Here is a 27896-nt window from a genome sequence, read left to right on the forward strand (position 1 = left end):
AAGAGGAGAGGAAACAAAAAATGCGTAGATCTGTTTGAGTATTGACTTTTAATAGCTTGTTTCTCTTAAGGGAACAGGGGTTGTTTTCTGTTTTAGAAATACAGGTATCAGTTGAGCTTTAAATAAAACCTGCTCCTACCAACAGGTCATGTACACAATTTATTTGGCTTCATTTTTTGTTTTTATGCATTAAGCAACCTTCAACCTTCTCTTGAAATACAATATATAGAAACAAATTTAAATACAGTAATAGTGTAGGTATTTTACTGTCTTTGCATTTTTTTCTTGACATACTGGACAAAGAGATACACATCAATCTGCCCCGAAGCCCAGGTTTCACACAAAGCATGTTGAATATACTGCTGTCAGTGACACAGTCAACTTGCTCTCACATTTAATTTGCCAAATCTACAGAAACAGATCTGTAGGGAATATCAGGAATTATTTCCATCTTTGTCCAGCAACATTCCAATGCTCAGGCAACTACTGATATTTTTCATCCTATGTTTACTACAGATGTTCCATACCAACAGGAAAAAAAGTTTTTAAACTGGACAAGACATACCATTCCAGGTTTTGGTAAAACTGTAAACATAAAGGGGATTTTATATATAGTTTTCAATCTGTAGTTTAATTTTTCAAAATAAAACCTGTACATACAAGCGAATAACATTCAAGACCTTGTATATGCATTACAGTTGCTTTCTGGCTAAAACAATACATTTAAACAAAGTCTTACTTCCTGCTTTCATTTGGGGGGGGGGAATTTAATTTTTAAATCCTTTAGGATCCATCAGATTCATTATATGGTAATGATCTTCACTTATAACAATATACTATATTATGAGGCAAACTGAAGGGGATTAGATACTGAAGTATTGGTGTGGGTGCAGTAAGCCATACAGCTGTTTAAACATGATACTACAGCTGAAATAAGTCTCTGTCAGAAGAAAAAAACAACATTCATGAAAACAGCAGCAGCCATTAAAAACATTCACAACTGCAGGGATTTTTTACTGTGTGTAATTTTGCATTTTAAGTAGGAGAAGCCACAATAGTTTAAAGCAAAATTAAAAAAATACCACTATAGTCTTGAATTTAATAATGTGAATTGTCACTTACAGCTGTTTATAGAAGTGTACTAAAAAAATTTACTTAAACATATGAATTTAAGACTTTCACTTTATTCAGCAAATTGGTTTATTTACACAATGGGGAACGCTGGTTGAACGCTGTCAATGTAATAAAAACAAATCTAACAGAGACAATACTGAACTCTCTCTATGTATTCATAGCAGAAATGACAAACTATTTCCTTACCTGTATCAGGAACATCAAGCGCAACAATGGGACAGTATCATAGGACACTGATTTAACAATAAGCCACAGAGGTCCAGTAATACCATGGCAATTTACTCATGTATTTACTGACTTAAAAAAAAGAAAAAAAAGAGTCAGCAATACCCAGTATAAAGTTCTGTCAATTATCAGAGTCAAACTCTGATGAGTAGGTCAATTAAAACCTTATCAGATCATCCACAATTCATAGTGACCTGATCTTTCAGACCACTAATACAGAAACAAAACATGTGAGAACAGATTTCCCTCTAAAAGGCAACAATGATCTGATAAGGGTTTAACTTAATGGAATTAAAAAAAAAAAAAATTAAGAATTGCAGAGCACAGCCCCTATTAGAACAAGCTAACTTTCCAGACTTTCAAAAAAAGACAAAAAAAAAAATTGAGAGAAAAAAAAAACACTTCAACATGAAGCTACCATACAAAGTTTTTGTTGTTGTTGTTTTTTGTTTCCTTTTTTTTTTTTTTTCCTTGTAAGAGTTCAGAGTTACAATTTAATCCTGGCTCTTTAGTGAGAAGGACAGTTTTGGCCTAGACTTTCCTTTGCCCAAGATAATTTTTTGCTCTTCCTTTTGCTGACGTTGCCTCTCTTGTTCTAGTTTCATCCTCTCCTCATGAATCTTTCTTTGTTCTTCAACAATTTTCAATTGTTCTTCAGCCTACATATGAAAATGGTAGAATTTAGGCCAACATATTTTGTAGTCATAACAGCAATTTACAAGTCTGTATCCAATATCCAATCCTGCATACTGCAAGCATATTTGAGCTAGATGCCATAGCTGGTTCAATGGAACTATTTATAAAATGGTGACAAAGTGAGTTTAGAAGAAACACTCAAAGTTTTAACATTCATAGCTAACATTATCAAAATCTTGAATGCTTATTTACAATGTTTTTCAGCATTGCTATGCAAACAATGCATTACATTTGAAATATGAAAATCCGTGTATAAATAGAGAAATCTTCCTGACACCTGTCATGTCAGATGAAGTCATAATATAACAAAGTAACAGACCTTCAAACAAAGGTCTCCACCTCCAAGATCTATCTGTAAGACCCTCCTAATTCAAAGCAATTTCTATTTGATTTATAACACGGTCAGTCTTTATACTGACTTAAGATTCTTAGAGCTATTCCAATGGTCTTCTGATTCTTACTTTGTTAATTACACCATTTAACAGATTTCCTTATTATCCTGTTTCCCCCATATAAGGTTGGGAAAAGGATAAAGCACAAAAAGTGGAGAGTGTGATCTGAACGAGACATAGCTCAAGCAGTTTTAAGAAACATCATATTTACTCAAGAAGGTTATAAACACTTCAGCAATTCACACTGATAACATTCAAACAGGATAAAAAAAGCTTAGTTTGGTTTATTTGATTAATGTTTGATTAATTTGATTAATGAGTTTGGTTTAATTGATTAGAATCAGCTAAATGATACTGAATATCTGCATGAAGAAGCAAGCTGCTTAAATAATTTTGGAGATCAACATAAAACGGACTTCTGTAACTTAGAAGTTTTAAGCACACGTTGAAATTCTCTTTCAGCACTTTGCATTATCAACATACTAGTCTCAAATCCAGTTTATACTTGTCCTGCTCAACAAGGTAGAGTAAGTTACTTCTGTTCTAGAAGCTGAGTAAGTTTGCAAACTTATTTCACCCTTCCCCATGAAATACAGTTAAAAACATATTTTTTAAATACTGAAGGCAGCAATCTTCCTCCAAATTAATAAACGGCTAGAAGTATTTTTTCAATTAATGTTATTCTAAGTGTCTGGTTTCTTATTCTCAAGGGAAACAGCAATGCTACTAGCATAACCGGCAACAGAGAAGTTAAACTCTAGAAAGCTTTGATTTGCTTATTTTAATTACGTTGCAAATCAGGCAGAGAGACCTGTATTCCTCTATAAAACTGTTAACTATGTCTTTACATACCAGTTTAGCTTGTGCTTCTGCAATTTTTCGATTATTCTCTTCTAGTATTCGTTCTAGTTCCTCACGCTTTGCACGCTCTTCTTCCTAAACGGGAGGACAGGGCAAGATGTTAGTAAAGTATAACATTCAACTCCGTTTGTTCACTAATCTTTCTCAGAATTCTTTCGTGAACTGACTTAAAGTGGCAGCTTTACAGCCACCAATCTCGTCTCACAACGGTACATTGTGCAGCCACTAAAACTGGTCTCATCTCTCATACTAAATTTAAATCATCCCCGCCCAGTCCAAACAGCAACCAACTAAACCCTCCCTAAGCACAGAATCCTGACAGTTTATTACTACAATTTTAATATCACACAAATCAACAAGGACAACTACAAAAACTCGATAGTATTTACCAAATTAAAAAGTAATATATAAAATATAAATAAAGTGAATAGTTTGTCTCACCAATTAAGTATACCTACGTATTCTTTACCTATACTCCTTTAATCAGCATTAAAAGTTGAATATTTACTGTCTTGTCCAGTGTCCTGCAGAGTGTGCTCCTCGGCTGCCATACGCGCCAGCTTCCTCTTTAAAATGATTTGTACTGTTAGCTTGGCAATACCTGCATCAGCAGCTCAACCATTTATAAAGAAACAACATACAAGGAAGGCTGAGCTGAGGAATGCAGATGTTTATGATAGGAAGGAACAAAAATATGTAAATCATTCCTAAGGCAAACAATTAATAAGAAAAATACATTTACTGTTAGTGAAAAATACAAATGGTAATCCATACTTCATGGAGCTATGGGCTTCCTTCATGGGGAGAATGGACTTAACATTCAATATTTTGACAATTTTAAGACAGATGAAACTGTCATTTGCAGTCTGAACTTGGAATTCTGGAATCCAGGAAAGGCAAGATCAGGAAATAACGCCTTGTAATTGTTGTTTTCTTGGTGAATTTTATGGAACTCTTTTATGCAACCCATAAATATGAAGACTGCGTGAAAGATTTTGAGGTGTTTCAGTTCACATAATATATATCCAAATTATTTGAATATTTGGAAGATTTAAAGTTAGCCAGAGGTTTGTGTCTGTGTAAGAAAAAAAAGTTAATATGAACAAAGCAAGCAAACGAAGAGAAAACTTCTTACTATGACTAGTAACCAGCTACTAGCTAGCACACTTCACTCCAGGCATGGAAGTTTATTCTGCATTGCAAAGAACTGATGGGGCGTCTCCACATCATATTGACTATAGCAAAAACACTTAAAAAAAAAAAATCAATCTGATAAAACAAAAACCTGTATATATAAAGCATTTGCTGAATATACACATCTAAATATCTAAATTCAACTTCAATTCTTTTATAGTCAAGGTTTGAACTTAAAAAAACAGATGTTATTTAATATCCCTAATATTTGTTGTAATTTTTTTTTTTTTAATTTCAAAGACTCTGTGACAGACAGGTCACATTTAGTATGAAGGGCAAAACTTCATTGCTACTCTCTCTCCTTTTGTAAGCCAATCAATATATTCATTTAAAATAAACTGTACATGAAGTGCAGAGTAAAAAAAGTGCTTGACACATGACTGTTTACTGCTAATTTTCTTCACACAATTTAAAGTTTGTCTTGACATTTCTGGATCCTGGAATGACTGGTGCAGGCAGGCAGGCAAAGCCTTTAGTAGCAAATTACTGTCTCACAGAAAGACATTTTCAGCTTCTGCTCCAGCTGCTGATTAAAAAAAACACAACCCAAGTCACATGTTCAGCTTGACTTCAGACATGGGCAACCTGCTCTTTTATAACTTCTAGGGAAAAAAGGAATTGTTAGTAGATATTAAAAATGGAAATAATGATTTGGACATAGATCCTTCGTGAAGACGTGGATGGGCTTATGCTCGAAGTCCCAGAATTAGTCCAATGTATGCTCAAGGAAAATGTTTGTTTTGAATGGAGAGTAAGAAACCTATTTGTTAAAGACAGGTACTGCAGCTCAGTGCTGGACCCTGCTCTTTGCCTGACTGAAGGCAAAAGCCTCTTACAGTCTAGGTAAACAAAATGAAACAAATGAAGGATACATAATTACAGATTTTTAATACCCTTCCCCAAAAAAGAAAGGACCGTTGATAAATCCTGCAGCCATGGCAAAAGTTTCAAACAATTCTGAAATATGTAGGTCAGTTCCATTAAAAATCAAGTATCCTTGTTCAGGTTTTAGGAGAGTAACTGTTTAAGTATCAGTGAGCTCCTCTGAATAGGCTAAAAATTAAGTTTCGCAGCAATGCAAGTTTGTACGAGAAGGGAATTAGATTTGCAGTATTCCATCTCTTTCTGAACCGAACAGGAGGCACAAACCGACACTGAAAGTTTTGCCATGGACTGTCTCTACTTTCCAAACGACCGAGCGTTACCTCTCTGGCTTTTTGTGCTGCAAGTTCAGCTTGTCGCTGTCGCTCGAGTTCTTCGAGCAACTGTTTTTCCATGATGCGCTTAGCCTCTTCCACCCTGCGGAGAACCTCTCGCTCAATCTCATCCTTCCGTTTCTCCAACTCTTCTTCTACGCGTTTAGCCACAAGCTCTTCCACTCTTCGAGCAGTTTCTTCCTCTATTAGTTTCTCTTCAATTTCTTGTTGACGGCTAGAAAATGCAAACATGAAGATTACCTTTTTAATCAATAAAAAGGGTTGCAGTAAAATGAACTCCTGCAAATGCAAAGCACCAACCACACTACTGAATCAACTTCTAATGGTTTTATGCTTTTCTCACATACGTTGGATATTTCAATGTTTTTCCCTACACTGAAGAACATATTGTAGTGAACGTTCAGGCAACCTGTGTTTCAACCACAGGGACCATTAAGATCATACCATATTTAGCATCTCTCCTTATCTCTAGACTGTTAAGCTTAAGAAGACAGCTTATCATACTACTTCTTTAGACGAAAACCCATAGTTTTTAGGGAAAGAACACCTCTCCACCAAGTTTGGTCATCCTTCACCCTTTAGGAATTTAAATGGTTTCAAATGTAGTCATAATATATTGCAAAATCTTGTCTTAAAACAAACATCTCAGTGGCACCAAGCTAATCGGAAGTGATACATTTTGTAATTTGAGTATTTATTAAGAATTCTAGGTGTTGTTTCTGCAATCTACTTATCCAATATCTCATCAAATTTCAAATACTTCAGCTCTCCTCTAACTTGTCTACTGCAGCACTCTGTTTCCACTGTAATTATCCAAAACACAATATACCAACACCAAGCACTAAAAAAATACTTGCAACCTTTACGGTCTTTCATGTCCTGAAATTTTGAAGCATTTTTAAATGTCAACTTTACTTTACATATGTTTAGCAACAACATTATTACTTAGTTTGATCACTGTTTAAGTTTTCATTAAAAAGGATACAAAATGATTAGGTCAATTCCCAGGTTTATTATGAAATGAAGAAAGAATATCTTCCAGGTAGTAATCACTAGTACAGTACGGCAATTAGATATCCAAATATTAACTATGTTCTTTTTACAGAGTGAATACTGTATAGCTATGTTTAAGATGGCACTATTCATTTAGGATTATTACAGGCTTTGGGGGAGAATGTTGCTCTTTTTAAACCTTGAAACTGAACCTTCATTTTAAATATTCTATAAAATACAAAACAATCTTATAAACCTATCTTGTGGCCTGTCAGCACCAGAAAGCCACAATTTAGAATGACATCAATCATTGTTAGTATCCTAATATCCTGTAATTTTCATAATTCTTGCATATTTCTATTTATACCGAGACACGTAAAAAGAACTTTATATATAGGAGATTATGAAGTATAGACTGCAAATCTAGATAGTCAGCTGAAATACCAAGGTGAAAGGCTCAGAAATTGTTCACACATCTTTTCAACCAAACGCATAGTCCCTCTCCTTTATTGAAAAGTTTTGGAAATCCCAACTTAGACATTCAACCCCAGAAGACTAAATTTATTCTTCCATTTCTCAGTAGATAGCAAATTTTTCCAATGACACATTGGGCCAGCGCTCACTTTTTCTAAAGTGACAAAGTATCCTGAGGTAATTTTCTGAAGGGAAAAAAGGTCCCCATCAGTATCCAGAAAAATACATCAGACATGTCTTTGCCAAGTCAGTAACTTGTAGGCCTTTTTTGGATGGAAGTTGGATAACGGTCAAAAGTTTTTTTTATTTATATACACACATATATATATCGGTTAATACCCTTTATATACCAAATAACTTTCTTTTTTTAGAAAAAAATATTCCCTCTTAGCATTATTTATTCAGTCACAAGTACTTTTACAGTCCTGAAATGATACATAAGTCTTTTCTAGAAATCTGTTTTTCAGAAAGCTCACAATCAAATGTTTATTCAATTATTTTAGCTTTCCTTTAATATTAAGGAAAATGAGAATAAAAGTTAGCTAATTGAATAATGATAGTACAAAGTTATAAAAAAACCCTAACGCTCAGGCCTAAAGTAACTTTTCAAATATCCTCAGCAATCAATGATGCATTCAAATCAAGCACTGTGCGTTGCACAAATTTCATTCTTCTCGCCTCCACAAATTCCATTTGTATTCCACTAAACTGAGCAAATACATCTTTTCGCAAGCATAGGCAATGACAGTTTTATAAATATAACTGTTCAATATACAGGACTACATTTCTTGGAGCACTGGAAACAAAAAGAAGTGAAACAGAGTAAGATCAAAATCTATTCACAAAATTCATTTATAATGAATATGTTTATGGATAATGACAATATACTTCTAACCATTTACTGGGTGTCTCAAGAAAATCAAGTTACAAACAAAGATACATATCTCATCAGTGATTTAATAGTTGATATCAACTATATTTTTTTTTAATCACTTATAGTACATTATACACAGATTTAAGTTTATCACCCTGACTTACTGAGCAATAACCCCAGAGAAACAGAGAGGCCATTAACGTAAAAATATTTTTAGTATGCTCCATTTAATTCCTAAAACTAATTTTAGAAAATCTGAAAAAAAAGCAAATGCTTAGCAGTTGGCAGATTTCTGAGGAAAACAACAACGCTTATTTATCATTTTTATGAAAACTTTGCTATAGAAAACTATAATTACAAATAAAATCAGGAGTTAGGCTGTGTGTTAAGATTTGAACAGACACAAGAAGAAAGTCACTTTCGATATATAAATTGTCTGCTAGTTAATTTAGTCAGCAAGAAATTACTTATTTTATTTCCTGAGTATATGTAACACAATTTATAAATGAGTTCAGATATCACACTTGTATGCTGCATTAAGATTTATTGTTTGATACTGGTTTTGAAATTTGAAATACATTTTGGAAACATCAAAATTCTATGTCTAACCTTTTCCAATGTTGTTTCTCACTCAATAGTTTACTATTCTGTTGCCAATATCAACCAAACACTCATGCTGCAGAAGAGACTTCATGAGTATAATTTCAAAGTTTTCTGACTTGCATAGAAAACATCGCAGAAAATAGACTTGAAATGTATGTTGCTACATCAAATTCATTGAATGAACAGGCTACTTTCAATCAAAGCACTCCACTGAAGCAAAACAGATCAAATATTTTAAACATATTGTTAAGCACATTCCGAAGGTGCGTGGATTTTTTTTTTTTTTTAATTTTGGTTCTGAAAAAAAATGTAAACTGCAAAATTAGGGCTAATGATTCAAAAAGCATGTGATGTTTTTGTGTACATTTGTATTGCTACATTTAAGTTTCTATGACATCACTGTCAAATTCTGAAGTTAGGAAAGTAAATTATCCAAAAAAAAAAAAAAGTGACAATTCAGGGTGATCAGACCTTCTGAACTACAAATAGTATTTCATTAGAGTAGCACAACTGAAATAAAACTCCAACCTCCACCGAAAAATTAACAGAACTAGTTGACTTCACACATACAAGTGCTATCTCTAGACTTGGTGCTCTAAGGAGCGAGGGCTGCATCAAAGAAGAATTACTTTAGCACAACTCTTGCAGCTGTTGTTACCTCTGCTGAAGGTCTCTTTCCTAACTGTCCTTTCTTAAGGACATTGCTAGACATCTTTAATGTACAGCAACAATCACTTTAAAACGTACACCCAACATTAAACATGATTTACGTATCTTTATGGACTTCAGAAACTTATTATATTCCCCACAATGAAAACTGAAAAAGGAAAAGCTTTATATAAAACAAATCTCTGGATCTCACTGTCCCATTTGAAGAGGAACGAAAAAAGTAAAGTAAAACGCAAGGTTACAACAATGGTTGCTTAGCACTTCTTGAAACCCTAAGATGGGCAACTCCAAATGCCTTTGCTCGACGCATAATAAGTACCACGCACAGAAGGGGAGGGGCAGAAAGTGTGGCAGTGCAGCACAAAAGCCTGCGGGGCGCGGAGGCCTCAGAGGCAGAAAGAAGTTTAAGAGCAGCGCAGGAGAGCGACAGATAGGAAGTGAGCAGCGCGTCTGGGTGACAGGGAGGCGACGTGCAGCAGGCTCTCGCTCTGAGTGGGCGGCTTTAGTACTCTTGAGCCTTTAGGAGAGGGGAGGATGGCGGGAAAACAGGCAGAAGCTAGGCCTCAGCGAGGGCCTAGGCGCCTTCTCCCCACGAGCAAACGACTCCAGCCTGGGGGAGGGAGGCGAGGCGAGACAGGCCCTGCGGCACAGCGCACCCCCTTCCTCGCCCAACCCCCCCGGGATGCCCCCAGCCCAGGCCCAGCACTCACATTTTCCGCTGCCGCTCGAACTCGGCTTTTTTCTCCTCCTCCTCCCGCTTCTGCTTCTCGTCCAGGCTGCTGCGCTTGCTCACCGTGCGCCCGAAGATGTCGATGCGGTCGGGCGGGGACGAGGCGCGCTCGCGCTCGCGCTCCCGGTCGCGGCGGGAGGAGGGGGCCGTGTTGGAGCGGGACCGGGACCGCGACTCCCGGCGCCGGTTGCGTTTGCTCTCCCGGGACTTGGAGCGCTTCCGCGCCCGCTCCTTCTCCCGCGAGCGGGACCGCGAGCGGCTCCGGTTCTTCTTGTTGTGCTTGGAGCTCTTGGTGTGCTTGGAGCGGGACGAGCTGCGGCTGCGGGACCGGCCCATCCCGGCCGAGGAGAGGAAAAGGCCGCGCCGGCGGCCGCCCGACTACCCGCCCCCTTCGCTAGCAGCGCCCGTGGAAGGCACGGGGAGGCTCCGGGCGCATCAGCGCCGCCCGGCCGGGCGCCTCGTCCCCTCTCTGTCCCCTCACTCCGCGCGCCGAGGGCGAGGACGAGGAGCGGGCCCCGAGAGCGGCAGCAAGTCCGGGCGCAGACAAGATGGCGGCCCTTAGCAGAGCGGTGACTCTCCGCCCGCCCCACAATGCACGGCGCCGCAGCTCGAGCCGTTTGCTCCCCCTCCCCGCCACCCCCACCTCCGGCGGCTTTCCGGAGGTGCACGAAGCCGCTCGGCAGCCTTCGGTGGCCAATGAGAGGCGGCGCTGCGGGAGTGAGAGCCCGGCAGGCAGCGTTTCGCTCTGCGCACGCGCGGGGCTGCCGGCCGTTGCGCAGCCCTCGCCACCCGTTTCGGGGGCGGTTGTGTGGGGCCGGCGCCCTGTGGGGCCGTGTGTCGGGGGGCAGGGGGATAAGGGGGGCGGTCGGCCTCACGGAGGGCCGCCCGGCCCCGGGCGTCGTCCTGGGTGCCGACCGCAGGCGGGAAGCGTGGCAGAGCCGCCCTCAGGTGTTCCCCCCCGCCCCCTTCTCCAGGGGGTTGGGATTTACTTCAGCAACCACCGCATCCTGTGGCGAGGTGCTGCGCAGCGGAGTTACTGCGCTTGTGTTACCAGAAACTTTAACAGGCCCTGATTGTTCTTTTAATTAACTTACGTTGGGTCAATATAGGAGGTACTGTTCCCCTGCAGATTATAGAAGTTACAAAAAAAAAAAAAAAACCTTAACCCTCCCCCCCCCCCAATAAAATTTTGAAAATTATTTTTGTCATTTCTCTGGTGAACTGCATACTTACTGGGATTTGTTTTACTGCAGCTAATCTCCAGCTTGGCACCAGTGGATGTCTGGTTTGATACCTGCTTGGGGGTGACTACATGTATATATTGCTGTCTTTTGTTAATTAGTTACGTTGACAAAAGCCAGTTCAAGTCAGGTGGAAAGTATGAACTAGTGGTTCAGTGAGCATCCATGTATGAGTTTTAACCTTGTTCTGCCGTGAAGTCATTAATGTTTTCTGTCATAACAAAATTTGCATCTGATACTGTCCTTTATTTCTGATGAAATTGGTGAATTTTCAACAAGTGTAATTACAGAAACTTTCTAAATTTCTTATCTTCAGTATTGGATGTGCTGGGCCTGGCTTGGAATATAGGGGGAAAAAATGGGACCCAGTAATTACTTTAGTATCAGTTATGGGTCATAAATATGTTTTAAAAGTAAGCACTGTAAGCATAGTTTTATCCTTGTTAGGGCAGAGTATTTAACTTTTTGAAGAAATATTAATTAGCACTGCAGAATTCTATTCCTTTTTAAAATCACTGATTTTTCCTTCAGAAGCATACAGATGCAGTATACAATATCAGAACAATTTATGGTCAGCTTGTGTAGTAGAATTAAATGATAAAATGAAATAGTTGCTCTAAATCATTATTATATTGCTCCATCTCTGCTTGTTTAAACTTCTGAATTAATAGGAGCACAATTTAAGTACCTGTACTAGGATAACGACAGGCCTCTTACCAGAATCCAGTCTTTGTAAGTGAGAAAGTACCCCTGGAAAAGAACTCTTATTAAAAAGCCCTGAGAGCTATGCAATGCTGATAAATTTTTTAGAGGAATATTCCATCTTGTGATTTCTGTAATTTCTTAGAAGTTTGGATTTTTTTTCTTCATCCTGTCATCTTATTTTGCATAGCTTAATAAAAATAAAATACATTTCTTTTTACTTTTTTTTTTTTTTTTTAGGTATTGCTACAATGGATATGCAATAACAAAAGGGAAGTGTTTATGAATTCTAAATTTAAGAACTTAATGTCATTAAGTATCTTTATTTCCTATATTAATTTAAAAGGAAGAAGGTCATTTCCCTGGTTAGTTCCCTTTTGAAATGTTCAATATTTTAATAAAATATTAGGATTTTATTCTGGTTTATATTGTTAGAATTCTTGAGTTTTTCATCAAATGTAAACACCTTTATTCATGGCTGGTTAGCCATACTTAATTTTTATGAACTCCTGTGGTTTTGCATTATTTTTCTGCATTTTAATATGTTTGGTATATTAAAATGCATAATTTGCTTCTGAAAATAGTTGCCTTGGCATTGGAAAGCACCTTATTTGATAGCCAAATAGTGGCATAATTAAAGCACCTCACCCCTCTGTAATATGGCTACTATCATATGAAATCTCCCAACCTGTAGGTATTTGGTGGTAGCCCTGCAGTTAGATTCTGTATCCTGATAATCTGCAGGTCATGCCTGCTCTCCTGCCATCACTTCTGTTAGTAGCTGGGTCAAGGGAATCTTTGGAGATTGAAGGTGGATTACTTTGGTTTGTGTTGAGTGTAGCACAGCTGGATATTTCTGTAATAGGTCTAGAAGGGAAGGATTCTGAAGAGTAAGAGAGAAAGTAACAGCACAGTTAGGTAAAGTGATCAGTATGTAATTTGCATATGTGGCTCTGCCAGGTCATAGTAGTAGTAAGAGGACAGACAGAAGAAGCACAGAAGATCTAGTTCTTGGAAGGGGAAATGGTTTAAACTGTCAATTCTTTCAAAGTAGCTATTTCAGCATGAATTTATTACAAGGTCAGGAGCTGGGTATGCATGGTTTGTTTTTTTATGTGCGAGTCAGCACTGAGATTCATGCCACATTGTGGATTACAAAAGTTATGCAGGTGTAGAGATTGTATTACTTAATCACTTTTTCACACCTGATGCCAAAGTTGCTTATTTTACTTAGGCATTTTCTGTCAGCTGCTTTGTTTCTCCTTCAGTAGCACTATGGAGTTCTGAGCTGCTAAAATACAGAGGTAGAGAGATGAAGCATCAGGGAGAGCAGCAAAACAGTTGTGAGGCAGGGGTTTCACATTGTACCTGTATAGAAATGCTGTGTGGATCATCTGTGTAAACATAGTTAATAGTTACACTTTCAGAAAAGAGAATTTTAGGTGGTAATCATATCCTTAGAAAGAAAACTGCAGGACTCTGTTGAAAGTATTTTATAATTTGGATATGGGGGAAAAAAAGGCACAGCTTGAGCAATCTGAACTAGTGCGTGGAGGTATGATATAACATAACATCTACTTTCATTTCCAACTAGATTTAGTTTTAGAAAAGAAAATTACCAAATCATGATCAGCATGGTAATTTGATACAGTTAATGATTTTTTAAGTATACTTATCACTTATTAATAAAATTAGGCTATTTCTCACCGCATGGAGGAAAGGGAAAGGGATGTCCATTTGCTTGCTTTGGTCACATTACTTAGTTCACTTACTGACTGAATAAAAGCTCTTGAACACTGTTAGAAGTGGTAAACATAAGTTTTGATCACAACTTGAGGCACTGATCTGCAGGATGTATATCCATATTCAGTTTTTCTCAGTGAATATTTTTAAAGACCAATGTTACATAGAATATGCAGATTTAATATTGTGCAGAAGTATTTATATCTGGACCTAAGACTTGGTTTACTGACGACTGATGGTAGTAAAAATCCAACCAGCCTTGTCCAGCAGCTGCATAACTGTGGAGATACTTCAGCACTGTAGGCATATTCTGATTTACCTGAAAGATTTCATGGCATTTGATGTGTTTGACTAGGGACTTAACCAGAAATGAGTTTGGGTTTCCTTTAAGTCTCATGAGAGACTGATCCAATAGGAATACATGGATAGTATTTTTTATCTTTTTTTTAACAGAGTAGAAACAGACACTTATTCAAAAACAGGTTGCTCGTGATCCACTGGTTAGCATAGTAGTTAGACTAGATGGGCAGGTGTGAAGATTGAATTCAGGTGTGTTCTTAGTCATATCAACATCACTTCCCTCCCATGACAGTATGTTAATCAACAGGCCCCTGTCTAGGCTGGAGGAAGGTGAAAAGGGGATTAGGTGCAAAGTCCCTTCTTAGTTGAAGCCAAGTAGATTTTACAAAATATGGAATATGCAGGTTAAAAGGCAGGAGGCAATATTGCTGTAATGTAATGACTGTAGTGCTCTGGAAGGGGGAAGTGAGTCACCCTGGATTTTGGTCCTTACTCACAAGACTGTTTCTGAATTTTATTAAATAGTCATGGGAAGAAAGACTAATCTTGAGAGCTGGAACGCAGAACTTGGCAAGTGCTGCAAACACTCGGATATTACATAACACTACTCCTACGGCAGCTGTATTTTAAAGAGGGTGAGCCATGCTCAGTTCTTCAAAGGTTTGTAGGCACTGCCCTCAGGAGAGGACTCCCAAGTTTTGGCTCTTAAATAGATGAAGATGCCACCCTTGCGGTGCTGACTCAGACACCTTAGCTTTAACAGAGACAGCCACACCTCCTTGCACAGTGTTTCCGCTTGGCTTGGTGATTCCTAATTAGTGTATGTATTTTGTGAGTTCATAATTCTTCTTCAGTTTTGAAAAGCTATTTGGATAAAGTCCAGGCAATGGAAATTTTATTTGTTACCAGATTTTTCCTGTTTTTTTTTTTTTTTTTTTTGTTTTGTTTTGTTTTGTACTACTTTTTAACACTAATCTGTACAGCAGTACTACTTGTTCTGTGTGAATATGAAAATGATTGGAAGTGATGACTTTTTTTTGAAAAGTAGATAAGAAGTAACTTGTTTCTTATAAAAAATAAAAGTTTGGATAAAAAAAAAAATAGTCAATGTTTAAAAATTGAGTCAATGCTACAGCAATTAATGGGAATGGACCCTGAAGCATTTTTGAATGTTCAACCCTCAGCCATGCTGTTAAAATTCTATCAAAAAAGGTTAGATTAAAACCTTTCTTTTTTTTCTGAACATTAATTCATCACTTTGCCTAAAATTTGCATGCATTAATGGGCAGAAAATTTGAGTTAATACTTTCTTTTTTTTTTTTTTTTTGTTAAAAAATATAAGATACATATACTGTATTATATGGACAAGCCAGTTTAGCAGGAAGTCTTCTGAGTGCCAGGTTCTCTCTTCTGTATTCCAAAATGTAGTTCTCCATTTTGCAAGTTGATTCATTAATTCATTTGCCTGGCTAAATAGGCTAAAGGTTGTATGAATAAAGCATTGAGGCAGAATGCAATTTTAGTTAGCTTAGTTTTAACAGAAGCTTTTAAATTTGCTTTGTGCAAATATCATTAAAATAGCAAAAGCTGAGAGACTGTACTCGTAGAGGTCTTTCTTAACGATCTGAAGAAAACCAGAATACCAGAGAGAAAATAGGCATCTTGAAGTCCATCCTTCTGGGAGTTTTCCGGAAAGAACAGTTTTTTAATGAAGACATCAACAATGGTATGGTATGTGTCGTTTGGTTCTATCGTTGTTCTTCGTGTCCTTTATTCCAAAATTGCATCAGTAGTACACATCTGTAGATGGTTTGATATTTTTTAAACCACAAAGATAGCAATTGTGCAGGTTTAATTGAACTGCGTTTTGATGAGGGATCTGGTTAACTTTGTCCCCTCACAGTCTGCCAGAGAGCCATAACCGTGACTTTAGCAATACTAGACAGGATTGTCTTGAATTCATGCAAAGCTCTGAACACTCGGCACCCTCAGCATACGTGGCATCTAGCTCACTGCTTATGTAGTGTAGTCACCTGTATTTACCTATACACACTGTAGAATCTGTGCATAGTGCATGTAATCTGCCATCAGACCCTGTGCATTGATTTCCCAGTGGGCTCGGGGCCTATTTAATTTGGATCCGTGTCTAAGATGGCAGTGTGTTAGAGCAGAATAGGTTTCCAAAAGCATGTATCTAGTGTCTACATGTACTTCTGTAGAGATGTAGCTGACATCAATGCGTATGTGGTTAGTGTTCGTTGATAGTGTTTTGTGTTGGCATACAAATTTGATAAAGTTGTGTTCAAGTTTCTATCACAGATGCTAATGACAAATTTATGAATTCTTGGGGTGTAATCTCAGTAGTGTGGGAAGCAATGTATATGCGGAAAGGAAACCTTTCTTTTATTTGCATTATTAAAAAAAGGTTTGAATGAATGAAGGATGTCCATTTATGGTTTAAATAACAGCAAAGCATAGTGTGGTGGTATCTTTGTTTGGACAGTTCTATATTTCTGGTGCTCTGTTTTTGGAGATGAGGAAAAAAAGTGAAGCAAGCTAAAACTTTTAAAGAAATATGATATTAAACACAATTTTTAAAGTCAGGTACTGCTGATGTTTGCAGAACATGGTTATAGTAGAACCACCAATCTATGGATCAACACTAGCATTTTAGCTTAGAATAAAGAGCGGTATTTTTACTGTTGAGACAAATCTGTTGAACAACAATTTGAATTGTGGAGTAATCTCAGAGTAGGCAAACTGAATTCTTTTTGGGAAAAAAAAATAAACCAAACTGAAACACAGGAGTTAGAACATAAGTGAAGAAATGCTTCCTTTCTGTGAAGGTGACTGAGCACTGGCACAGTTTGTCCAGAGAGCTTGTGGAGTCTCCATCCTTGGAGAAGTCCAGAAGCCATTTGGACACAGTCCTGGGCAACTGGCTTTAGGTGACCCAGCTTGAGCCAGGGGGTTGGATCAGATGACTTCCAGAGGTTGCTGCCAGCCTTAACCATTCTGTTGTGTTTCTGTAAAATCAGATGGTGTACTGTAGATCTCTATCTGCTGTTGAAGTTACAGTGTGCAGGACTCTGTAGACTGTAGTCTAGAGCTAGTCTGAAATAAAGCACTTCCTAAAAGTATATAGTGTGGGCATCTGATTCCCAGCAGCCATTATCTTAGTTCACATACTTCTTATTGCAGTGTTACTTGCTGATGCAGACATAGCCCCTAAAGTCACATACAGCTGAGTTAGCAGGTCCTTCAGTGTTGACTTCTTTGCTCAGGAGCATACAGGTATTGCAGAAAGACTAGACCAGAAGTTGACACAATTTCTTTGTGTATTGGATATATACTGACATAGCCCCTTAAGCCATTTTTTTCCCCTGCAGGATAGAAGACTGGTATTTGACTGCCAGCATCTGATAGATAGGCACCAAGCCAATCTGAGTATATAGCATTGGAATATCAAGTCAATCTGAATTTGTAGACTTTCCTGCTAGTTGGTTGATGAGTTAGCACTCTCTAGTCTCTCTTCATTTGCTAAAATGGGCAATTATGTATTCTTTCCTGCCAAAGGAAGGTAGAAGAAATGAGTGGGGGAAGGTAATACTGAAGTTGAATGACACAGGAGGCATGGGAAGAGATGAATGCATTGCGCTACGTGGTGGCGGAGGATGTATGTAGCTTAGGGTTGGTATGTTGAAGGTTCCTCTGCATGCTTGAGTCTGGAGTTCCTGCTGTATATATTAAGTAATGAAATAATGCACTGACATGCTCTGACTGTTCAGAACAGGACTCACAGGGCAAGATGCCATCCATGCTAACTCACCCTGTTGGATAGCATTGTTTGCAATTTTTCTCAAGCTGTTTCTACAGGTATTTGATCTTGATGGTGCAGAGGGATCTGGAATTCTCTAAAATAAGCTGTACTTCAGGAAGATGTGACTTTGCATCTATATAAAGGTGCTGCTGCAAAAAGCAAATGCAAAAAAAAAAAAAAGTCCTGAGCTTCCCTCAAGCATGAAGCCAAGATTCAGCTGATTGTGAGACATCTGTCATCGGCAGGAGTTGCCAGTAGTGGAACTGGGGGCTACAAATTAGACTAGCAGAAGTACACAGTGACCTAGTGAAAGAGAAGTGTGTTTTTTTTTTTTTTTTTTCCCTAGGGCAGAATGTAGCAGTTCATGATTAGAAGACAAAATAAACTATGCACCTGAAAGAGAAGGGTTGAGTACGGTGGGGGGGGGATGGGTAATTAGAGGGCAAAAACACACCAAGACAAACTGTGGATGAGAAAGGGACAGATAGTAAAATGCATGAATTGCAGAGAAAGGAGAGAACATGGTGAGAAGACAGAAAGTGAACAGAAAAGCAAAGAAATGAAAGATACAAAACCCTCAGAAAGTACTCACTGCATTAAGGAAAGGAAATCCACTAAAAATGTATTTTTTGATACTACTTTTCTGTATAGTCTGTTGCTAATGTTGCCAGAATGAGTGTTAAACAGTTTAAATGAAATGGTGTCTGAGATGAATTCTCTTGAACAGTACACCTCTTAGACAAATGCGTGAGAACTGCTGATTGGTTCATCTTGTTCAAACCACATGAATGTGAACACAGGAGAGCCTCGACTTGGTGTCCACATCTACAAATGCGGTGGGGGTGGGGAGGAGGGAGGAAAAAAAGTCTCCCCTGGGAAGAAAGGGAGGGATCCCATTATAAATGAGAGTCATACAACATCCCTTCTGGAGGCATGTTGAAATTTCCCATGGGAGGAAGAAGAATAAACAAAGGTCGGTATTACTAATAAAAGAAAAATAGTTGGCAACCAAGGAAACAATAATTATTTGATTGCAATGTCCTGAAAAGCTAGCAACAGAAACAATGCGAGTTAAAAGCAACAGGCCAAATGCATCTCACTTGCAACCCTACCTGTCATTACACCAAGAATGTGTTTGCATTACTGCTCTGAGAGCAGTGCTTTGCCAGCAAAATAAATATGCCCTAACTTTTTGACTTTGCTACTTTACTCTTATGACCACATTGTTCCTGAGGGTTTATTGTGTTTAACTTCACAACACTATTGTGAAGCAAGGAGTTGCTATTACCTCTACTTCACAACTGAGGTACAGAGCCTGAAGGAGAGCTGTGCTTAACATCCATGCAGACAGCTTATGGCAGGAGAGGGACTTTCCAAAACACAGACCAGGAGCTATTTCTTGCTCACTTTCTGAGGTAGCAGAAATTGTAATGGACTATTAATGCTAGGAAGGCATATATGATTTTTTTTTCACTTGAACAGTGAAGTTTATCTGCCAGGAGAAACTTGAGCAAAGCTATTTATTGGAAGAAAACAAACAAAAAAACCTGCTGTTCCCAAAAATTCAATTATGACTTCAAGAATTTCTAGAGATCCATGTAGTTTTGGAAAAAAAAAAAAGTAAAACATTCATAAAGTAACAAGGTTATTTAAAACTAGCTGCATTTCATTTTAAATTCAAGCTGATAAAGGCTTCTAAGGCCAGATTGTAGCAGGCATTATTATTTCAAATGGAGAGGTGTGTGGTGAGCCAGACAGAAGGAAGCTCTGCAGTGCTGTGGTCGTGTTTCCAGTCTGCATGACATTGCAATCACGGTTCCAACCCTGCACTTCCTCGTTGAAGGGCACCATCTAGCTTAGCTTTGTCATAGTGACAACAGCTGTTCTACATTCCCAGTGATGGTATCTTTACTAACAGAGTATGAGTGAGTTGAGGGATGATTTGTTTCTAGTGCACTACGAGTTACCTTCTTTGTTGTATGCATGCAGTGTGGTATGTGTGCAGAATGGAGGCCTGGATTTGCTGGGAAGGCTAAAACATGGGTGAGTGTTTCCTGCCTTTCCCTACTTGACAATTCATGTTTCTCCAGGAGAATGCAGCAGCTTCTTACCAAATGTTTAAATCATACAGCAGAGAGAAGACAATGTGCTATGGCAAGCATCATTTTCTCAAGCCTCAGACTATGTTGAAAGTGATGGAGAGGCAGCACTCCATCATAAGAGGCCATCCTAATCCTGTTGGGAAGGACTAGGTTGAGTAATGTGAGCTCAGTCCTCCTTTGGCTAGAGAAAGAAAGGGAATGTAATGTTCCCCACAATGCAATAAATAACCACCCATCTGTATGGGCTGTAGTACACTGCTTTTCATCTGAAGGAAGACAATGCCATTTGACTAGATTTTTCCTGATTATTCATTTTTTCTTTGTTTCAGCGATGTCTGTTTTTTACATTAGCTATTAACATTTGGGCAGGTCTTCAACAGCTTAAAAGTCTTCCTGTTTTCTCCATTTGCATCTTCTTTGCTCTTTTTACTGCAACTTTGCATTTTTCTTCTATCTCCTTTGTATCTACACTGGGCATCAGTACGCCATAAATGATTGTTGTCTTTTAGAATTGCTACTTCCTGTTAGAGTAGTTACACTGGAGAACAGAAGAGAATGAAAAACATCCCTCTGAGTTCTTGAGCGCTTTTTTTTTTTTTTTTTTTTTTTTTTTAATAAGAAGCAGCATCTTAGTTGTAGCATAGGAGCAAAAACCACAGACCACATAAGTTATTTCTGCTACTACTGTTTTTTATTGTGTCTTTAGCTTCCTAGGTATTTTAATAGTAAATATTTTCCTAATTGAAAGAAAGATGGACCTGAAGCTAAGTTTATCAACTTAGTTTGATAGACCGATAGTCTTAGCTGAAGACTGATAGTGATAATTGTACAGTGACTCTTTCATGTGGTCGTGTATGAAGCTGTGTGCTTCATTTTCTAGTGAAGACTGTGTTAATTTATGACAGGAATTTATGCTATGAATGAAGTTAAATGCTCTTTTTCTGCCATAACTCTGAGAAGTCGCATAGTGTCAGCAGTATTTTCCAATGAGTTTAGAAATGTATCTTCCATTAGACTTTTGCATGCAGCTATTTAAAAATATCAGCCTCTTGAATTAATCTGAAAGCAATCAGTTCACATACACTATCTGTTTTAAATAGCGACCTGAAAAACAGCATGCAAAAGTGATATTTTCTGAAATATTTTCTTTCTCTTTTCAGTGACTGTCTTGTGAGTAAGGAAAAAAAAAGCCACATTTCAGTTTCTTCTGATTTCCCTCTGTGGAAAATGAGGATAACAATGCTTTTCAGTCTTTTTACAATTCTTAAAGATCTGTAGAAGGAAAATGCAATCAAATAATTCAAATATTTTGTGTTATACATAGTTTATTTTCCTTTGTCCATAAAGTGTGCTTGAAAATCTATTTTCTTGCCTCTTTCAAGATGGAATAAAGAGTTTTACCTCTGCCTAGGTACTTTGGTGAACATTTTTGCATTGAAAATACCATTTTCAGGTCTCCAGATACACTCATGGAGGTTGGCAAAAGGATTTGCACTCACGCCTGTGGATGTTGGATGCTGGCCTGTCTGTGTCAAAGATGAATGCCAACATGATTGTATAAATATTACATTAGTATGCCCTCCTGAAAACAGTCTGCGAGCCACCCTTGGATTGCACTACTCTAGAATTCATAAGTGAGTATGACTAAAGTAGGAATAGCCTGGATAAGCATGTATTTACATGTGTGCTCAGGCTTCTTTCTTTGTACACACGGAGACAGATGCGTGAATGGCTAGTGAACTGGTTAGGATGCCAGTAGGTGGCACTCAAGAATTCATTCCCCAGTTCTACAGTTCCAGTTTTGTAGGGTGGGTAACCATGTTGTGGTTGTTGAGACTGTTTTCTGTCCGAAGTTATCTGCATGGTATTCTTAATGAAAGTTAAATTTGTTCTAATTGCACAGCTAAAAGCTGGACTACAGAATCACAGAATTTTCTAGGTTGGAAGAGACCTCAAGGTCATCGAGTCCAACCTCCAACCTAACGCTAACAGCCCTCCACTAAACCATATCCCTAAGCTCTATATCTAAGCGTCTTTTGAAGACTTCCAGGGATGGTGACTCCACCACTTCCCTGGGCAGCCTGTTCCAGTGCCTCACAACCCTTTCAGTGAAGAAGTTCTTCCTAACATCTAACCTAAAACTCCCCTGGCTCAACTTAAATCCATTCCCCCTCGTCCTGTCACCAGGCACGTGGGAGAACAGGCCAACCCCCACCTCGCTACAGCCTCCCTTGAGGTACCTAAAAAGAGCGATAAGGTCACCCCTGAGCCTCCTCTTCTCCAGACTGAACAAGCCCAGCTCCCTCAGCCGCTCCTCGTAGGACTTGTTCTCCAGGCCCCTCACCAGCTTCGTCGCCCTTCTCTACGTTGCTTGTATTTGGAAACTGCTACCCTCTAAATATGAATTGTACATTTTTTTCTACTGAAGGTCACCAGCTTCATTACAGTTCTCAACACTTGTTTTTCTTGTACAATTTTTAGAAAGCATGGGTGATTTTAAATGAATGTGTTCATTTGAATGTATAAAAGGCTGCAATGAGAGGATTTAGAATGTTACAATTAAAGGAACCCTGCTTCCCATTCTGAACAAAAACAGTGTAGACAATAATCTACAGGAGCAGGTCAACCTTTGTTGAACAACATTCAATTTCCTGTTTTATGGGCACCACACTAAATGCAGTCCTTTGCCTTTGATTGAAATAAACGAGCTGTTTGTCAGACCCAGTGGAAGCAGAATTCTTGAATGAGCCTAAAGTTCCTTTTTAAATGAAAGCAAATAAGTAAGAAAACTCCTCAGTGACTAGTCTGAATTCTATTATTACTGGTTTATCAAAGCCTCCACCCATTCCATGTGGATAATGGACTCGCTTTGTCCTTAACATAATTATTAGTCTAGACTGGAGACATGTCAGGTTAATATTGCCACAGAGAGGGTTTTTCCCCTTTAAAACCTGATGATGTCTTGAATCATGGGACTAAATCTGGAAAGCACTCCTCATAAGACCATGTTTTGGTCCCATTGGCAAAGATTATACTGGGAACCTCTCCCAGAAAGGGAAGAAAAATGTGAACCAGAAGTAAGCTGGTCAATTCCCTGTGGAAAGGATTTAGTGAAAAAGAACAAAGTAGACTAAAGGTATTTTACAGTAGCCATGAGTTTTTTTGTCATATTTGGGTTTATCCTAGTACTGTATAGAAATTACTATAGCCAAATATATGATTCATTTTTGGTAATGTCAGATAGTATTTTTTGCTAAACTGTAATAAAAACCGTGCATGATTTGATTAGGTTGATATTTTTCAAGCTTGTGTCAGATAGATAATGTGAAACATGCCTTCAGTTTGCCCTGAAAAAAGAAAATAACTTTGCAAAGAGATTTTGGCTGTGGAGACCTCTCCAAAGTACAGTCTCAAAAAAAAAAAAAAAAAAAAAAAAAGAAATGTAACTCATGTCTCATTAACACTTCTCATAATACATCTTCACTTATGACTTACAATAATTCCTGCTTCAAAGCTATTCTGGTAAGTCAGGAGATTTGCGAGATGGTGATTTCTGTGCTTACATCTGTACTGAATTGAAAAGCCAGGAAAGGCTGTCATTCACTTTTTATATACTAAAGCAGAGTTTGTCAAAGTAAGCTTCAGATTTTCACAGAGTGTCTGTGAGCATTTGTATGTCTAGCTAGCATTGGTGAAGTTAAAAGTCCATCAGCATTTCCATTATGAACATTCATTTTCAGTGTTTTGTAATAGTAACAGTACCTAAAATTTCTTTCCAAGTGGAAACTTGGCCTGTAAATTCTCAGTCCAATTATTTCTCTATAAATGCTGAGACAAATCAGTTTGTCCATTCTTAAGTTTTATGGGAGATCATAAATTTTTTTGGCTTCGGATGCTTTATTATATTCTCGTAACAGTACAGGAATTCATTAAAAGGAGTTCTTCATTGAAAAGAGTTTGCAATAACACATACAGTTAAACAGAGCTTTTTGTGTTTTTGTATTTTGTATTATTATTATTATTATTTAAATCAGAAGGTAGCTACTGTGTGCATTATTTTATTTAGCATATGATATTGTTTCACAGAAACATCTGCTGATTGTGGGGTGCTTGGCAGTCTCCTGTCAGCGATCTGTAATAAAGGACTATATTAAGTGTTAAGTGCCTGAGAATAAGTCTTCAATTAGGCCTGTGCTAGGAAATGTAGACAGGCCAGGCCAAGGCCAGATGACCATTGTGGTATTGTCTAGCATAGACCCCTTTCCTAGCTAAAATCCAAAACATCTTTATTTTTTATTTTTATCCTCTTGATTTAGCTATCTGGCATCCATTTGAAGTTCCCATCACAATTAAACTTGCATATTTAAGCTAAGCTAAAGAGTATTAACTTGCATCTTCATGAGGGGAAAAAAGTGAGGTTAGGTCATGTGTGAGCTGACTCAGAACTAGTCTTGAATATTTTTCTCATTCTAGATAAACCCTTCCTTGTAATTCAAAGTGATAGAACATCATAGAATTTGCTTTCATATCTCTAAATTTCTTGAACTCTCTGTTGTTGGTATGTTTTTATGGTCATTTTCTATCATTCAAAACTGGTGTAATATCAGATGCTCTTCAGTAGAAAATACCATGCTTGCATATACTTGAATATGTCTGCTTTATACTTGATCATAGTTGAATACAAAACATTTTAAAACATTAATGAGGTTAAAAAAACATATTATATTGAAAACCTATAAATTAAAAAATAAAATGGAATATTATCCTACTTGCTGGCCAAGGTGCTTTATGTGATAAAACTACTCTTGAGCAATACCTCCTCAGCATTAACATTAGAGAAGAACAACCAGAAAGTTAACAATTCACAGAAATAAGCACCTTTCCCTTTATTGTCCACACATTTGAATCCATGACTCTCTGAAAAGTATATTAACTTCCTTGATGGAGAAATAACTTCTTAATTAGGATAAAGTCATTCTTATTTATAGATAAAAATATATTTGTAATGGCAGACAAGTCTGTGGATATCAGTCAGTAGACTTTTTTCTTGATCAGAGTGTTTTTGTTGCCCATCTGATTTCTGTACTTCATTTTCGTAAGAACAATTATAATGATAGCAATAATGGCAATGAAAACAATAGTGGGTTATAATAGAAATACAATATCTTGCTTTACAAAAACATTTGAACTCAAGTGCATTCAGAAAACCGATGCAGCCTGATACTCTGTTTTATAGTATATCTTTTAAATATGCCCAAATCCTTGTACGGTTGGTGAGCGTCAACACAGCATAGGCCTCAGAAAGACAGGTATGACTGACTGAGAGCCTGACTTCATAGCTGATTTTAATTGGTTCTGTAGCTATCAAGACCTATGAGAGCATTATTTTGAATGCTCCGCTTAGCAGATTCTTACAGTTTACCAAAGTTTACCATCTATCTGAAATGATTCTGCTCTCATCTAATGTCAGGGAAACACTGTGTTATGTTTAATGATGACTCCAGCATTACTCCTTAAGATGTTAGGTTGAATGTTCCTGTAGAAATGCAAATGTATTTTTACTGTTATCATCATCATTATGAAGAGTTCAAAATCAGGCCTCAGACTGGGTAATGCTGTACAGTTCAGAGAAGGTGTTGCTTGTGTATGTCTTACATTCTGTGTCTGTCAATGTTTCCTTCTCTGAACCTCCAGTATATGCAATTAGGTTAGGCTGCCATAGTATGAAGGAAGCCAAGTGAATATTTTGGATTTAGGAAATTCAGAGGCTGTTTTCCCTAATTCAGACACAGAAACTGTGTTTTATATAGTATCAATGAGATGCACCACTCATCCTAGAAGCCCGTCACTTTGATCTTTAGTAAAGCATAGTAAAACTTCTTTTAAGTGAAATGTTTGGTTTTGTTGTACTTGATCTCAGTAGCATCTTTGTAAAATCATCTGAGCCCTAAATGAGCATCATTTAAGCAGGACCTCTTCCGGCTTCATGATAACTATGATTCCTGCCTTGACCATTGCAGCCTTACTGCAAATGAAAGGGTAAGACTCTTCACTGTGATTGACATTAGGAAGCGATCATCTCCCTGGGGCAGTGCCTGTGGGTGACTCACTGTTATCCTTCCCTGCTGGACTGCAAATACATGTAATAATAGAGCTCTGTGAGGGAAGAGACTTTCTGGCAAAGTGTTACTTGTGTCAAGCCACAGGGGTTTCAGATTTTCTTACGTAATCTTACAGTAGTGCCTCAGTACTGGCAAACCCTGGTGGAAACAGAATTATTCAAGGGTATCAATTACCTCAATTGTAAAAAATAAAACATTCTAGGAATACAGTGTGTCTGGAGAGATTCAGTATTTTATGTAATGGTTTCCTTTAATAATAATCATAGTGTAAACCATGTAACTTTAAAAAAAGTCTGTATCAGAGAGCCATGCTAATTTCATCTGAAGTTGTGTAAGAAGAGGACCATACAAAACATCACAGAGTAGGCAAGTTCATTACACAGAACTTTGTTCTTAGCAGTAATATCTATTAAGAGAGTTTGTAATTTCTAACGATGCCATTTTAGAAATGTTTATTGCAATATGATAGCTGCACAAGATATTAGACCTTTCTTTGACTTGCCTCAGTAGCTATTATTGGATAGCAGGCGGCAGAAAGATGATGATTAAGCATTTCTCCTGAAATAATTTTGATTTTGAAATAATACAAAATTACAGTGATTTCATAGTCCTGTATTAGAATTAAAGATCAATTAATTGTCATAGAATCATTAAGGTTGGTAAAGACTTCCAAGATCATCTGGTCCAGCTGTCTCCCTACCAATGTCACCCACTAAACCATGTCCCTAAGCACCATGTCCAAACTTTCCTTAAACACCCCAAGGGACGGTGACTCCACCACCTCCCTGGGCAACCTGTTCCAATGCCTGACTGCTCTTTCTGAGAAGAAATGTCTCCTCATTTCCAACCTAAAACACCCCTGGCAAAACTTGAGGCCATTCCCTCTAGTCCCATCACTAGTTACCTGTGAGAAGAGGCTGATCTCCAGCTCCCCACACCTTCCTTTCAGGTAGTTGTAGAGAGCAAGAAGGTCTCCCCTGAGCCTTCTCTTCTCCAGACTAAACAACCCCAGTTCCCTCAGCTGCTCGTTGTAGGACTTGTGTTCCAGGCCCTTCACCATCTTTGTAGCCCTTCTCTGGACACGTTCCAGGGCCTTAATGTCCTTGTAGTTGTCATGGTTCAGCTCGAGTGGGCAGCCGAGTTCCACCACAGCCGCTCTCTCACTCCCCCTCCTCAAAGAGGAACAGGGAGAAAATACGGTGAAAAGGGCTCCAAGGTTGAGATAAGGACAAGAAGATCACGCAGTAATTATTGTAACAGGCAAAACAGACTCGGCATAGGGAGATAGTGAGATTTATTGCTTATTACTAGCAAGCTAGAGAAGTGAGAAACAAAGGAAAGAAACCAAAAGCACCTTCCCCCCCCCATCCACCCTCTTCCACCTCCTCCCCCCAAGTGGTACGGGGGAATGGGGGTTATGGTCAGTCTACAGCGCTTCTTCTCTGCTGCTCCTTCTCGGTCACTCTCATCCCCTGTGCTGTGGGGTCCCACCCACGGGATACAGTCTTTGATGAACTGATCCAGCGTGGGCTTCCCACAGGCAGCAGCTCTTCCAGAACTGCTCCAGATATGGGTCCGTACCACGGGGTCCATCCCTCAGGAGAAAACTGCTCCAACCTGGCTCCCCTACAGGCAGCAGCTCCTGCCAGGTCACCTGCTCCTGCGTGGGCTCCTCTCCATGGGCTACAGGTCCGGCCCGGAATCTGCTCCGGCAGGGGTCTTCCACAGGCGGCAGCCTCTGTTGGTGCAGGGCCACCTGCTCCACCGTGGTACTCCATGGGCTGCAGGGGGACATCCTGCTTCA

The 27896-nt window shown here is 38.5% G+C and overlaps 1 protein-coding gene across 3 annotated transcripts; it reads right to left on the reverse strand.

Annotated features, from left to right (window-relative positions):
* Nucleotides 1-29: 29 nt before the first annotated feature.
* Nucleotides 30-10661, reverse strand: ARGLU1 (arginine and glutamate rich 1). Of its 3 annotated transcripts, none has more exons than XM_082779966.1 (4): nt 10043-10659; nt 5708-5933; nt 3300-3383; nt 30-2018 (listed from the first exon to the last, which is right to left on the reverse strand). In XM_082779966.1, exons 1-4 carry the CDS (start codon nt 10396-10398, stop codon nt 1854-1856), a joined length of 831 nt encoding a protein of 276 aa, XP_082636092.1. In that variant the 5' UTR covers nt 10399-10659; the 3' UTR covers nt 30-1853. The 3 variants fall into 3 exon arrangements, 1 of the variants encoding a protein (XP_082636092.1); XR_014319104.1 differs by having other exon boundaries at nt 1954-2018; nt 3300-3874; nt 10043-10661; XR_014319105.1 differs by lacking the exon at nt 30-2018 and having other exon boundaries at nt 3301-3383; nt 3817-5933; nt 10043-10660.
* Nucleotides 10662-27896: the final 17235 nt, after the last annotated feature.

The sequence above is a fragment of the Aythya marila genome, assembly GCF_965140915.1.
Source record: "Aythya marila genome assembly, chromosome: 1".
Taxonomy (NCBI): domain Eukaryota; kingdom Metazoa; phylum Chordata; class Aves; order Anseriformes; family Anatidae; genus Aythya; species Aythya marila.